Genomic DNA, 12,337 nt, shown 5'->3' with positions numbered 1-12,337 from the left:
GTTGCTGGTTTTTCCAGATGGAGGCTGAAATCCATCTCTGGTCCTGAGCAGGTCTATTTTATTCATCTCTGCTGGGAGCCAGCGAGGCTCAGAACCTGGAGCAGGCTGTGCTTCTGCTGCTGGAGCGTGAAGAGGGTCGGATGAGGAGAGCTCAGAGGGAGCAGTGGGAGGAGGAGCAGCCGGAGGTGGAGCAGATGGAGGTGGAGCAGTGGAGGTGGAGCAGATGGAGGAGGAGCAGATGGACAAAGAGGTGGTTGTAGAGGACAGGAGGATTTGAGGAGCTGAGGATGAGGCTGATGAGGTCCTGGACTGCAGACAGGTGACGGTGCTCTGCTTGTCGTGGTTCTGAATGTGACAGAGGACACAGAGGAGCTGCAGGCCTGACAAGAGAGGAAGAGAGAACAGCTCAAAACATCACGAATGACAATGGATGGTGAGACTGTCAGTGACTATGAAGCAGTTCAACAATCCCATTCAAATGTTGGACTGAGAGGCTGTTCGTGCTGCTGCTACGTTACCTTGAAGACATGTTTTCTAGCCAAACTCAGGTTTGGGGTCAATGCAGCATCGTCAACATGTTTTCTCTAAATATTTTTGACATGACCAACACCTGTAACATCATTCATATTCACCGATGCCAAAGTCAAAGAGGGCCCGGGAGCAGTCTGTCCAGATGCTGCTGCTGACGGACCTGGATGATCTGGAGCGCTGGGGGAAGTGACCGGGACGCTGCTGGAAGGCTGCAAGAGCACAGGGAAGGAAAATTAATAAAACACCTGCATGCATTCATTTCATGAGATACTAACAACACCCTCTGTGCATGGAAACCACAGCTACATGTTTGCATCTGGCCAAACAAAGATGACCGTCCCTCAGCTGCATAGGGCATTTCTCAATCTACAATACAATCTGAATATATCTTATAATGCCTCACACTTTTTTAAATTAAGCTTATTCTTAAGTGCACACTGAATGCTGATTATTCTGTCCAACTTTACCTTCAGATAAAGATCAGGCCACTTCTTCTGGTGGTGCTGCTCTGTTTCCTGCCTCAGAGCCAAACGCTGGAAGCAGCAAACCTTTGCAGGGTGGAAACCCACCCCTCATCCCCCATGCCTCTGTGCTTCTTCTGTTTGGAAGAAGGAATAGATGCACACGTCACACCAAGAAGTCCAGCCAGAGTTATGCCTGAGAAACAGCTCTTACTGATATGTGTTATATTACTGTCATTATTATTTGGAGGTATATAAGTTTAAAAAGCACAAATTCTAACATATTGTATGTATATTCTTTAATGCATAGTTAACCTCAGTGTTTTTTCTCATTTCTTTTTTGTGTGTGTGTGTGTGTGTGGGGGGGGGACTTTACTGAGGTGACGCTGCAAATTAATAAAAGCTTTTCAGTTAAATTTCTCAGCTGATATTTTTGCCAATAAGACAGCACAGTGAAGCTGCAGTAAAAAAGGACTTCTGTCCTTGCAGTTCCAGTCAAGTCAGGCTAAAAATGTGGCTCTGGAGCTCAGAGAAGCTCTCAGGAAATGTCAAATATATAAATTCATTGAAGTTAATTGGCACATTGCAAAATTAAATAATACTCCTGTGGCTACGGTAACAATTAAAGCAAAAGCAGCACTTTAAATAGCTAAAACAGCTTAAAAAACTATAGGTATTCTGAAGTGAAAAAAAAAACAAGCATCTAAATAACACAATCAAAACAACAAGCAGGATAACACGAATGAATGAATGAAATAACTCCAGAGTCACCACGATGCCACGGCCGTTTCTTTCTTGTGATCATAGCGGTGTCACATGTGTAGCTTATTGAAAAAGACTAAAAGAAAGTTAATATCAACTTACCTTGATGTGCAAAGCCACGGTGTTTGTCCACAGAGTTTGTGGAGGAGGAAGCCACCGGCAGCGGGTCCATCGTGACTTGATACGAGTCCTGTCATTGGTTGTTTAGCGAGCTAGTAGTAAGCCGGACATCGATTGGACGAGAGAAGCCACGTGCTCAGATCTGGATTGGGTGGGTGATTCTGGGCAATTCTGGGCAGAAGAGACGTCGGTTGGCTGAAAAATTCTGGGGCTGGAGATACGCGATTGGTTGCTGTGAGAAATTCTGGACAATCTAGCTCCGGATTGGGTCGGGGATTCTGGGCAATTCTGGGCTGGAGAGAAGGAGATTGGCTGAAAAAGCTGGAGACGCGGAGACGCGATTCGACGAGGAAAAGCAGCCGGACGGCTCCCAGGTAGCGCCACTGTCGCCGGCGCAGAGAAGGGTTTGACAGGGCTGAGTACTTGTTTGAGGTACTAAAAAAATGTGGCTTTGGTCTTAAATTTATTAGTTGGGTGAAACTACTAAACACTTCACACAGACAACGTCCGCTCAGACTACTTTACTCTATTTTGCTAACATTTTGTTGTTTCTTTATAGATAAAACTTGGTTGTTTTGTGGGGGTGCGAGGTCTCCACGGGAGCGGCGGTCATTACTGCAGAGATGGAGCTCAGTGCTGCTCTTGGTCTTCCAAATTTTGAGTTTTATTATCGGGCAACACACATTCAGAAAACACGTTGTTGGATCGACTGCCCTCATTTATGGAGCAAACTAGAGAGTCCATCTTGCTGCAACTCTTCTTTGCCGGCTCTGCGCTGCCAGTCAAGGTCTCAGCATAAAAACCCTGCTGTGCTCACCACTCTGAAGCTCTGGCTTCAGTTCAGGGAATATTTCATCTCCTTGAGGCGTCTCCTCCGGGCCCACTGTGTGATAACCACCTGTTTCCCCTCCAGCATAGACTCTGCTTTCTCAGGATGGCGTGAAAAGGGGATTCGTTGTTTCCTTGATTTATATACAGATGGCATTTTCAATAGTTTTGTCAGTTTATCAGCACAAGAGGATCAGTCTCCAAACCCTCTGCTTCGGTGCTTCCGGTCAGACATTCTGTTTCCAGTGTTTTCAGCCTCTCCTTCCCCGCCCCCTCGTCAGGTATGGGAAGACACATCGCAGTGGCTTAGGGTGCTTTCACACCTACTAGTCCGCTAGAGCGGTTCGGTTCGGACATAAATTATTCATAAATGTTGCAGCTGTCAACTGGTTCGGTTCGCATTCACACCACTTGTTTTTTCAGATGAACTATCCACTATGACGCTCCTGCCCCTTGGTGGCGCTGTTCACATAATGTGTTTTGGGTGGCGGAAGTGAACCCTGATTGGCCAGCATGTGTGATGTGATGCGCTGCGCGGCTTGCTACGGAAGCCTCCGCCGACCAAAAAGCCTTCTCCACAACAAAGCGGACAGGACCGAGGCCGGTCAACGTTCACACCAGCAGCGGACCGCACCGGGACCGTACCGAGACCGCACCGAGACCGCGCCGAGACCGCACCGAGACCGCACCGAGACCGCACCGAGACCGCCTCCTCCAGGAGGTCTCGGTGTGGTTCTTTGTCCCGGACCAAAACTAACTGGTCCGCTTTCACACCAGCGCGTACGAACCGACCCTGCAGGAGTTGGGGACTCTAGTCCGCTTCAAGCGGACCAGATGCTGTAGGTGTGAAAGCACCCTTACACACCTCATCTTCTTCCTTAAACTTGAGAAGATTGAACATGCGATGAGAGGAAGTGCTGGTAAGTTCTCCTCTAGACGGGAACCTTGTATTTCACACTGTAGCTCTGCTCTGTGTTCAGACGTCTGATTCCATCTGAGCCGCGGTGGTGGGTTTGATCTGAGTATGTTCTGTATGGGTTTATGTACTTATTTTCACTTTTGTTTGCTTTATGTGGATTTTTCCCCTTTTTTCCAGTTTGTTTTGTTTTTTCTTTTTTTGAAAGAAAAAAACTCTGGAGAATAAGAAAATGTATTGCACAACCACAGCTTGTTTCCCAATAAACATACTTTGCAAAAAAAAAAAAAAAAGGGTTAAAAAGTCATATGAGGCTCTGGAGTCATGTGAGGACTGAGTTTATCTGAGGATGTGAGGATTTGTCTGGTTCATTTGCAAAAAGAAAAGGACGTGTTGTTTTACTGTGGAGGTGTATGAGAACATCTGAATCGATTTACCTCTCGTGAAAGTTGTTTTTTTAGTTTTATTTTACGGAGTAATACTAAGTAAGAAAGAACATCAGTGTGACACTGAAGATAAATGTTTTTGTGCCTGCCACTAACTCCTGATTGTTACGGTCCAGTACAGCCAGCCTCCAACTACAGCGAAACGACGCCCCGCACTGTGGACCCATGACGTCCTCTGAATGTATTTTCTGGACCTTTGACATTTCTAACTGAGAACCCCTGGTCCAGACCGTAGTTCAGTTTGTGTAGTTAACACAAGTATTTAGTAGTTCAGATGAGAAGTCTGGAGTTCAGACTGGAGTTCTGGAGTCCCGGTTGGCATGGCACTGTTGAGACGGCTTTTCTGGAGTCCAGCTTCCGTCCAGACTGGCGTTGTGTAGTTCGGACTGCTTGACATCCAACAGCTTGTCTGATGGTGAGCAGAGCTGCGCGTGACGCAGGAACACAGGAACATACCTTGAGATCTGGTGGTACCATCGTCCACTCCCGAGGACAGGGACTCCATCATGTCCGCCCTCCTGCAGTGGAACTCTGCCGGGGACAGCAGGCCGCGGTCCACGGCGCTCTCCAGGGTCCTCTCCATCTGTCTGCGATAGCCGCCGCCGCCGCTGCCGTCCACGCCAAACTGCCGCTGCACGGGGAAAGCAGAGGGCCGGCCGGTCAGCTGCAGGCCGGAGGGTGAAGGAAACCGCGGCGCCGGCGGCGGCTCTGGCAGGAGCGCGCAGGAGATTCAAACTGTGACTGCTGGTCTGCTGAGAAGGTATTGACAGAAAGACTTCACTTGTGGCGTGTTTCCCCCTCCCCTACTCTGTCCCGCTGCACTCCACTTGGTTTGGTTGTGTTTCCATTGTCCTTTTGTCTGCATGACACTGCTCTCAGTGGGCGGGGCAATCCGGCGGTCAGCAGCCCGCCGCTCAGCTGGAGGACCAGCATAGCACACTTTCTTTTAGTTGCTTTGTGGCTTTTTGTTGGAAAAGGTGGAAAGAAGACAGTCAAGAAATGTTACAAACAGCGAGAAATAAAGTGAAAGAAAAGCAGTGGAGTCTGGAGGCCCCGCAGGAGTCCCGCCCCAGACGAGACGTCGAGCTGTGAGGAGGCCGGGCTCCGGCGAGGTGCTGCCGTAGCCAGACCAGCCCGCGCTTTAAACTGGTTTATTTTAACCATCAGGTCAACGATCGAATTTCAGATCCACTGTTCAACATCCACCCATAACAACAAACCCAGGAAAAGAAAGAAGAATTTAACAACTGGATTAATGGCTCATCCTCAATGATCAGCATTTCTCTTACATTAGAGCAGGGGTGTCAAACTGTTGCTCTCTCACTGCTGCAGCGCGCCTGAATCTCATGTTGATGACGACCTCTGACCTGTAGAAAAGCCCAGTCATTGCAATCAGCTGCGTTACAACTCGGAGAGACCCAAAGCACGCAGGCCATCGGCCCCGAGGACTGGAGCTTGACACGTGCATGAGAGGATTCAGGTTCTCAGCACGTTCCCTCCATCAACCTCCACTAATCTTCAGAGGGACAGGCCATGAGGAGGACATGGAGGACAAGTTTGAAACACAGGAGTTGGAGCTCATGGCTGAAAGTGGTCAGAAATCCCGGCGGAGACGTCAGAGCAGGAGTCTGACGCTCAGCAGCTGATGGAGGCTTTTACTGGTCACTGAGAAGGGTGGAACTCTGGGCTCCAGCTTGGTGCCGTCCATGTGGAGGAGGAGGCTGGTGGCTGCTCCACTGCAGAGCCGGTACCTGTGTGCACTCCTGGTGACGGTCTGGCCTCCGGTTAGGTTTCTTCAGTGATCTCAGAAATGTTCTGTTCATGACGTCTGGACAGGCCAGCGGTTGGTTTTTGCCCACCGGCCCTACGTTGACCCCCCGAGTTCCCTCAAGCCTTTGCAGCAGTAGTGTGTGTGGGCGGATGGCGCCGTTGAGGCTCAGACCTGCAGCTCTGTGAACTCCTGCTGCTCCTGCTGGGACTCCTCCCGGCGCTGCAGCTGCAGGGCCAGCCTCCGGTCCGAGCTGCAGCTCTCTGTGAGGACAGGAGGAGATGAGGACAGCGCACAGGCAGAACATGAAGACATGCAGGGAGGGAGCTGACCTGCACAGGACGGCGCTGCTTCGTTTTGGAAGTGCAGCTCCACGTGTTCCTGAAGAGAGCAGCCGTCCCTGCAGACCGTCCAGCACACGGGACATTCAAACTCCCGTCCTGGAAGACAGTCCAGCCTCAGCATGTCGACACCAATCACCTCACAGAGCTCACAAAGCCACGACGGACTCGGCAGCCCAGATCACGGGGAGGCCTTCCTGTCCTCCACACAGGAAATGAAGAGAGGTGAAGAATGAGGAGTGAGTCACACGAAGTGGGCCGATGAGCTCAGAGTTCAGGCAGGAGTCATCCTGCGAGACAGGAAGCAGACCGTCCCCACGGCTTCAGAGGAGACCCTCAACACAGGAACTCCCAGCACTCCTTCTTCTAGAAAAAACAAGGCACTGCTGGGATTTACTGCACCGGGATTCCTACGAGGGGAATTTAACATTCCTTTTTTTTAATCCCTCTCTATTAAGTCAGCCCTTCTCTCGCCTCCTGTCTCCGGGGTCTCAGGCTCATTTCAGCGTGGGGCCTTTAAAGGGTGAGTGGCTCCGGCCATTTCTACTGCAGCACAACCACTGCCCTCCGGGCTGGATGATCGTGAAGATCTTTTATCAGTGGCGCGGCATCGCAGGAGGAAAGAGACAGAAATGAACACCACGAAGACATGAAGAGAGGCGTGCTATCTGCAGGCAGACGTGTCTGAGGGACTGTCAGAGAAGAAGAGACGGACCGGAGGTCTGCATGTCCTGCACTGCAGCGTTACCGTGACACAGAAGAAACCCTGGTGGTCTTCACCCTGATTCCAGTCCTAGCCGGGCCACGTCCAGGGTCCACGTTCCACTATTCAGCTGACGCCAACATCTGCCAGATAACTAGTGCGGCACCGTTTGGAGCAGCACCGCAAAGAGCTCATCAGAACGCGTGTGAATTCCAGGAGTGGTGCGCTACGACTTCTCTCGGAGTTCCAGCAAAAACATGAGCCCCGTAGAGTAACTCTGGATTAGTTGTTTAGGTGAATAATATTTTATCCTACTTGAAACATTTTCACCTGCACTTGAGTTACATCTTTCAGTAATGGAAGAAACGGGTTTCTGTTAGGGGTGCAACGGTTCAGTCAGCCCACGGTTCGGTTTGTACCTCGGTTTCAGGATTACGGTTTCGGTTCTTGCTTTGCATTAAAAAAAAAACAAAAAAAACCAAGAAGTTTGACTTTCCAAAAGATTCCTTTTATTTTGCTTTAAAGAAAACTAAATGATGACAATGCCTCTTAGTCTTAACTATTATTTGGCTGATACATGTTATCAGGGTGAGGTTATCAAAATAAAATACAACATAATTAATATGGAAACAGCAATACTGTGATGATTAAAAGATAACAATGGCAATAATAGTCATAATAGCAATTATAAAATTGAAATAGAATAAAATATTAAGTATATTAATTGTGATAATAATAGATATAACAGTACAATATCACAGTAACGCTGATCAGAGCCATACAGCCATAATATCAACAGCTATCAAGTACAATACACATCCTTAAACCAATCCTCTCAATAAAAATCTCTGTTTGTCTGTAGAGTTTATGACTTCATTTCATTCTGTTCATGTCTGTGTGTGCTCCATGTATGATGTTTATAATAAACTCCATCAGAAGTTGAAAACTGATGGATTTATGGTCTCTTCTGTGCTGCACAGCAGCGGGAATGGGGCGTCTGCTCACCCTCCAGCAGACTCAGGTGACAACAATGCTGGTTTTTGTTGGTTGTTGTGCTATTTTAGCCCCGCCCCTTCCCTTTTTGATTGACAGGAATGTGACAGGCTCGTGTGTGATTCATCCCGGTTCCACAGCGGCGGCGCACCAGACAAATTTACCAGTAATTTTTTTTTCCAGTTACTTGGGACCAAGTTGATTGGGAGTCGGGACCGACTTGGCTTGGGGCCGGCGAGGTCAGGGACGGCTCGGCTTGGGGCCGGCGAGGTCAGGGACGGCTCGGCTTGGGGCCGGCGAGGTCAGGGACGGCTCGGCTTGGGGCCGGCGAGGTCAGGGACGGCTCGGCTTGGGGCCGTGGCGACAGTAAACCCTCGTCGTTATAATCCACAGGGAAAATGAAATACTGAAGATCTGAAGGAAGCCGGTGCTTCTTCAGACTCTCTTCGCCCTCCGCTCGCCATAACTTTTCTTTTGTTTTTCTCCTTCCTGTCTCAGTGTGAGACACTGAGCCCAGCTTCCTCCTCAGTGAGAGACTCCGCCCACTCGGCCATGTGCTCGCCTCCCATTGCACAGTCGCTGCATATGAACTAGCGGGGCGGGGTTTTGTACAGGGCTGGGGGAGGAGGGGAGGAGGGCTGTCTCAGAGCCGGAGAGCAGGCGCTGGGCTGGATGGATGCTTCCTGCGGCTGTCAGAAACTAATTAATTGTAAGACCGAAAAAGCGCGCTTCATAGAGGAGAACTGAGCCGTGCAGGGCGGACCGTACGGCTCGGTTTTAAACCGTAAACCGTTGCACCCCTGGTTTCTGTGTCAAACATGTATGGTTCTGACACAGGATGTATTTATTTCATAGTTTCTTCATTTTCAAATCAAAAGGCATCGGCACTGGGAGTTCTGCATTTGCTTGTGAATCTCTGGGTGTGATTTAAAGTGATTAAACATGTTTTGTGTGTTTTCCATGATTAAAAACTCGGAGCTATTCTGTTCTTGGAGCTGCGGTTGTGTTCCCGGCCTTTAGATATTCTGATAACCATTTTGAACATTTAGGAATTATAACTGAACCCTTTCCTGCTGCATCCTTAATCTAACAATCGGACTTGGTTGCATTTAGCGCCAGATGAAGAAATGTGAAAAGAACGGAAGCGACTGGGTCTGGGATTCGCCCCGGTACCTCTGTCAGCTGAGCTGTGCTCGGACCTGGTCCCACCGCAGGTTTCATCTCCACGCCTCCAGGCCTTCTCTGCAGCTCTGGAGGCGGCCTGGACAGCAGAGGGACGTCCGGCGTCCCCCGCGGTGTCCGGCCGGGACGAGGACTCGGCGCGGCGCGGCGGCTCCGGGTGGGCGGCCGCGATGTGGAAGCCGAGCTGGTCGTAGCTCACGCCGCTCAGGGAGCAGAGCGGGCACTGCAGCCGGTCCTCCACGTGGCTCAGCAGCACATGAGTCTTCATGTCGTCCTCCAGGAGGACCTCCTCCCCGCAGATGTCACAGACCAGCATGGCCGCAGCCTACAAGCACAGCGTGGACAGTCAGACTCCGCCTCAGGGAAACAGTCCCCGTGTCCGTCTTGACAGGACAGGGACGAGACCCGGCTCCGCGGCCACGTCCAGGCCCTGGAACCTGGTCCAGCTTCCAGCCAAGCCTCTGAACTGGAAGTCTGCTGTTCTGTGGGCTTCACTGGTCCATGTGAGGGTCCACAGGGACCCGGTGGTCGACCCAGACCAGTTCCTGTCAGCATGGGTATGGACGCCGCCGACGGACCGAGGTGCACGCGCAGCAGGGCTGAACAGCGACTGCGTACTGGTCCAGTGGTCTGTGGACGTAGAGCAGGGAGGCGGGACACCTCAACCACGATCAGCACCAGCTGGCATCATGAAGGCCAAGACACACGGCGCAGAACCGTCACGGCTCGACTTCCTGAACCTGCTGAATATGTAGGTCGGACATCTTTGCACTAACAAGGCGAACATCTGGAGTTGGCCGGCAGCAGCGAAGCTGTCCAGGCCACCGAGCACGCCGCACCTTCACACTTCTTTAGAGGATCACGTCCAGGAACCGGCTGCCTCGGCAGCACGGCGTCGAACCCTGAGGCGCGACGGCGAGCACGGGACGACACGAGCCGCCGGTCAGGAGGCCGCCTGCAGACACCGCAACACCCGTCTCAAGACTTCAGGCTTCTGTTCAATCACAATTAAACCAAGTGAAATCTTTCCTCTGGCACTGCCACTAAAAACCAACCACAGAATGTTTGGAAGTGGCTCCACAGCGCCACCTGGAGACTGACTGTTCCATCTGTAGCGAGCTCCGCAGTGACGGAGCCCTCTGCTTCACCTCTGGACATGTGGAGACACCAGGTGTCAGGGGCTGACAGGGCCAGCAGTGCCCTCTGCTGGCTGCTCACAGAATGGACCGGCTGAGGGTGGAGGAGGTCAGAGAGGAGGTCAGAGAGGAGGTCAGAGAGGAGGTCAGAGAGAGTGGAGGAGGTCAGAGAGGAGGTCAGAGAGGAGGTCAGAGAGGAGGTCAGAGAGGGTGGAGGAGGTCAGAGAGGAGGTCAGAGAGGAGGTCAGAGAGGAGGTCAGAGAGGAGGTCAGAGAGGGTGGAGGAGGTCAGAGAGGAGGTCAGAGAGGAGGTCAGAGAGGAGGTCAGAGAGGAGGTCAGAGAGGGTGGAGGAGGTCAGAGGGGGTGGAGGAGGTCAGAGAGGAGGTCAGAGAGGGTGGAGGAGGTCAGAGGGGGTGGAGGAGGTCAGAGAGGAGGTCAGAGAGGAGGTCAGAGAGGGTGGAGGAGGTCAGAGGGTGGAGGTCAGAGAGGGTGGAGGAGGTCAGAGGGTGGAGGTCAGAGAGGAGGTCAGAGAGGAGGTCAGAGGGGGTGGAGGAGGTCAGAGGGTCGAGGTCAGAGAGGAGGTCAGAGAGGGTGGAGGAGGTCAGAGGGGGTGGAGGAGGTCAGAGAGGAGGTCAGAGAGGGTGGAGGAGGTCAGAGGGTGGAGGTCAGAGAGGGTGGAGGAGGTCAGAGAGGAGGTCAGAGAGGAGGTCAGAGAGGAGGTCAGAGAGGGTGGAGGAGGTCAGAGGGTGGAGGTCAGAGAGGGTGGAGGAGGTCAGAGAGGAGGTCAGAGAGGAGGTCAGAGAGGGTGGAGGAGGTCAGAGAGGAGGTCAGAGAGGAGGTCAGAGAGGGTGGAGGAGGTCAGAGGGTGGAGGTCAGAGAGGAGGTCAGAGAGGAGGTCAGAGGGGGTGGAGGAGGTCAGAGGGTGGAGGTCAGAGAGGGTGGAGGAGGTCAGAGAGGAGGTCAGAGAGGAGGTCAGAGAGGGTGGAGGAGGTCAGAGGGTGGAGGTCAGAGAGGGTGGAGGAGGTCAGAGGGTGGAGGTCAGAGAGGGTGGAGGAGGTCAGAGAGGAGGTCAGAGAGGAGGTCAGAGAGGGTGGAGGAGGTCAGAGAGGGGGTCAGAGAGGAGGTCAGAGAGGGTGGAGGAGGTCAGAGGGTGGAGGTCAGAGAGGAGGTCAGAGGGGGTGGAGGAGGTCAGAGAGGAGGTCAGAGGGGGTGGAGGAGGTCAGAGAGGAGGTCAGAGGGGGTGGAGGAGGTCAGAGAGGAGGTCAGAGAGGAGGTCAGAGGGGGTGGAGGAGGTCAGAGGGTGGAGGTCAGAGAGGAGGTCAGAGAGGGTGGAGGAGGTCAGAGAGGAGGTCAGAGAGGGTGGAGGAGGTCAGAGGGTGGAGGTCAGAGAGGAGGTCAGAGAGGAGGTCAGAGAGGAGGTCAGAGAGGGTGGAGGAGGTCAGAGGGGGTGGAGGAGGTCAGAGAGGAGGTCAGAGAGGAGGTCAGAGAGGGTGGAGGAGGTCAGAGGGTGGAGGTCAGAGAGGAGGTCAGAGGGGGTGGAGGAGGTCAGAGGGTGGAGGTCAGAGAGGAGGTCAGAGAGGAGGTCAGAGGGGGTGGAGGAGGTCAGAGGGTGGAGGTCAGTGGGGCTAACAATCAGTCCAGATGTGGTCTTTGATGTGGCCCTGGTGCACGTGGCTAGCTACAAACAATCAGTCACACGTGAATCGTGAAACAATGCAGATTGAACAAGTTTAAGAGGTGGTCTGGGACCTGGACCTGGACCTGGACCTGGACCTGGACCTGGTCCTGGTCCTGGTCCAGGGGGTCTGACTATGAAGGACACAGAATGAAGGTTATGGAACCTCGACACCGGTTTCTGGGAAAAGAGTGTCTCGTCTTAAACATCTACTGTATTTGACTGTGTGGAACAGAAAACGGACAAACCGCCGGTCCACGGACCAACGAGTGACCGCGTCACTGTCGAACAGGAAGCTTACTTCAGTCTGTGAAGCTGTGCCGCTGAGCAAACGTGGGAAGTGAACCCGTTAAAGTTTGAATGAGACGACCAGTGTCTACTCACAGCTCTGCTCTCCACCCTCCGCGTCCACACCGTCCTCAACACGCACGGTCCACACGTGACGCTTTCACACTTCCGGCTCGCTCTTTCAGAA

General features: G+C 52.4%; 1 protein-coding gene and 1 long non-coding RNA gene across 11 annotated transcripts in view; both read right to left on the bottom strand.

Annotated features, from left to right (window-relative positions):
- The window catches only part of LOC115397314 (uncharacterized), a 1,756-nt gene extending 301 nt beyond the window's left edge, over positions 1–1,455 (bottom strand). The window contains exons 1-3 of the long non-coding RNA XR_003932451.1: positions 999–1,455; positions 633–740; positions 1–380 (exon numbers count right to left, since the gene is read on the bottom strand). The exon at positions 1–380 is cut by the window's left edge and continues 301 nt beyond it. This is a non-coding gene — a long non-coding RNA (uncharacterized LOC115397314). The remainder of the gene's footprint in view (positions 381–632; positions 741–998) is intronic.
- zufsp (zinc finger containing ubiquitin peptidase 1) overlaps positions 1–12,288 on the bottom strand; it is a 63,409-nt gene extending 51,121 nt beyond the window's left edge. The window contains exons 1-6 of one of the 10 annotated variants that reach the window (XM_030103526.1): positions 12,247–12,288; positions 10,107–10,281; positions 9,043–10,006; positions 6,165–6,272; positions 6,007–6,095; positions 4,521–4,695 (exon numbers count right to left, since the gene is read on the bottom strand). In XM_030103526.1, the coding sequence (XP_029959386.1) occupies positions 4,521–4,695; positions 6,007–6,095; positions 6,165–6,272; positions 9,043–9,367 (697 nt within the window). In that variant the 5' untranslated portion in view covers positions 9,368–10,006; positions 10,107–10,281; positions 12,247–12,288. Of the gene's footprint in view, positions 1–4,520; positions 4,696–6,006; positions 6,096–6,164; positions 6,464–9,042; positions 10,282–12,246 lie in introns of those variants that run through there. The other 9 variants (XM_030103525.1, XM_030103524.1, XM_030103527.1 and 6 more) reach the window with 9 other exon arrangements.
- Positions 12,289–12,337: the final 49 nt, after the last annotated feature.

Source organism: Salarias fasciatus, chromosome 11 (assembly GCF_902148845.1).
Source record: "Salarias fasciatus chromosome 11, fSalaFa1.1, whole genome shotgun sequence".
Lineage (NCBI taxonomy): Eukaryota > Metazoa > Chordata > Actinopteri > Blenniiformes > Blenniidae > Salarias > Salarias fasciatus.
Note: the sequence above shows the minus strand (reverse complement) of the source record. Positions and strands in the feature narration are given on the sequence as shown.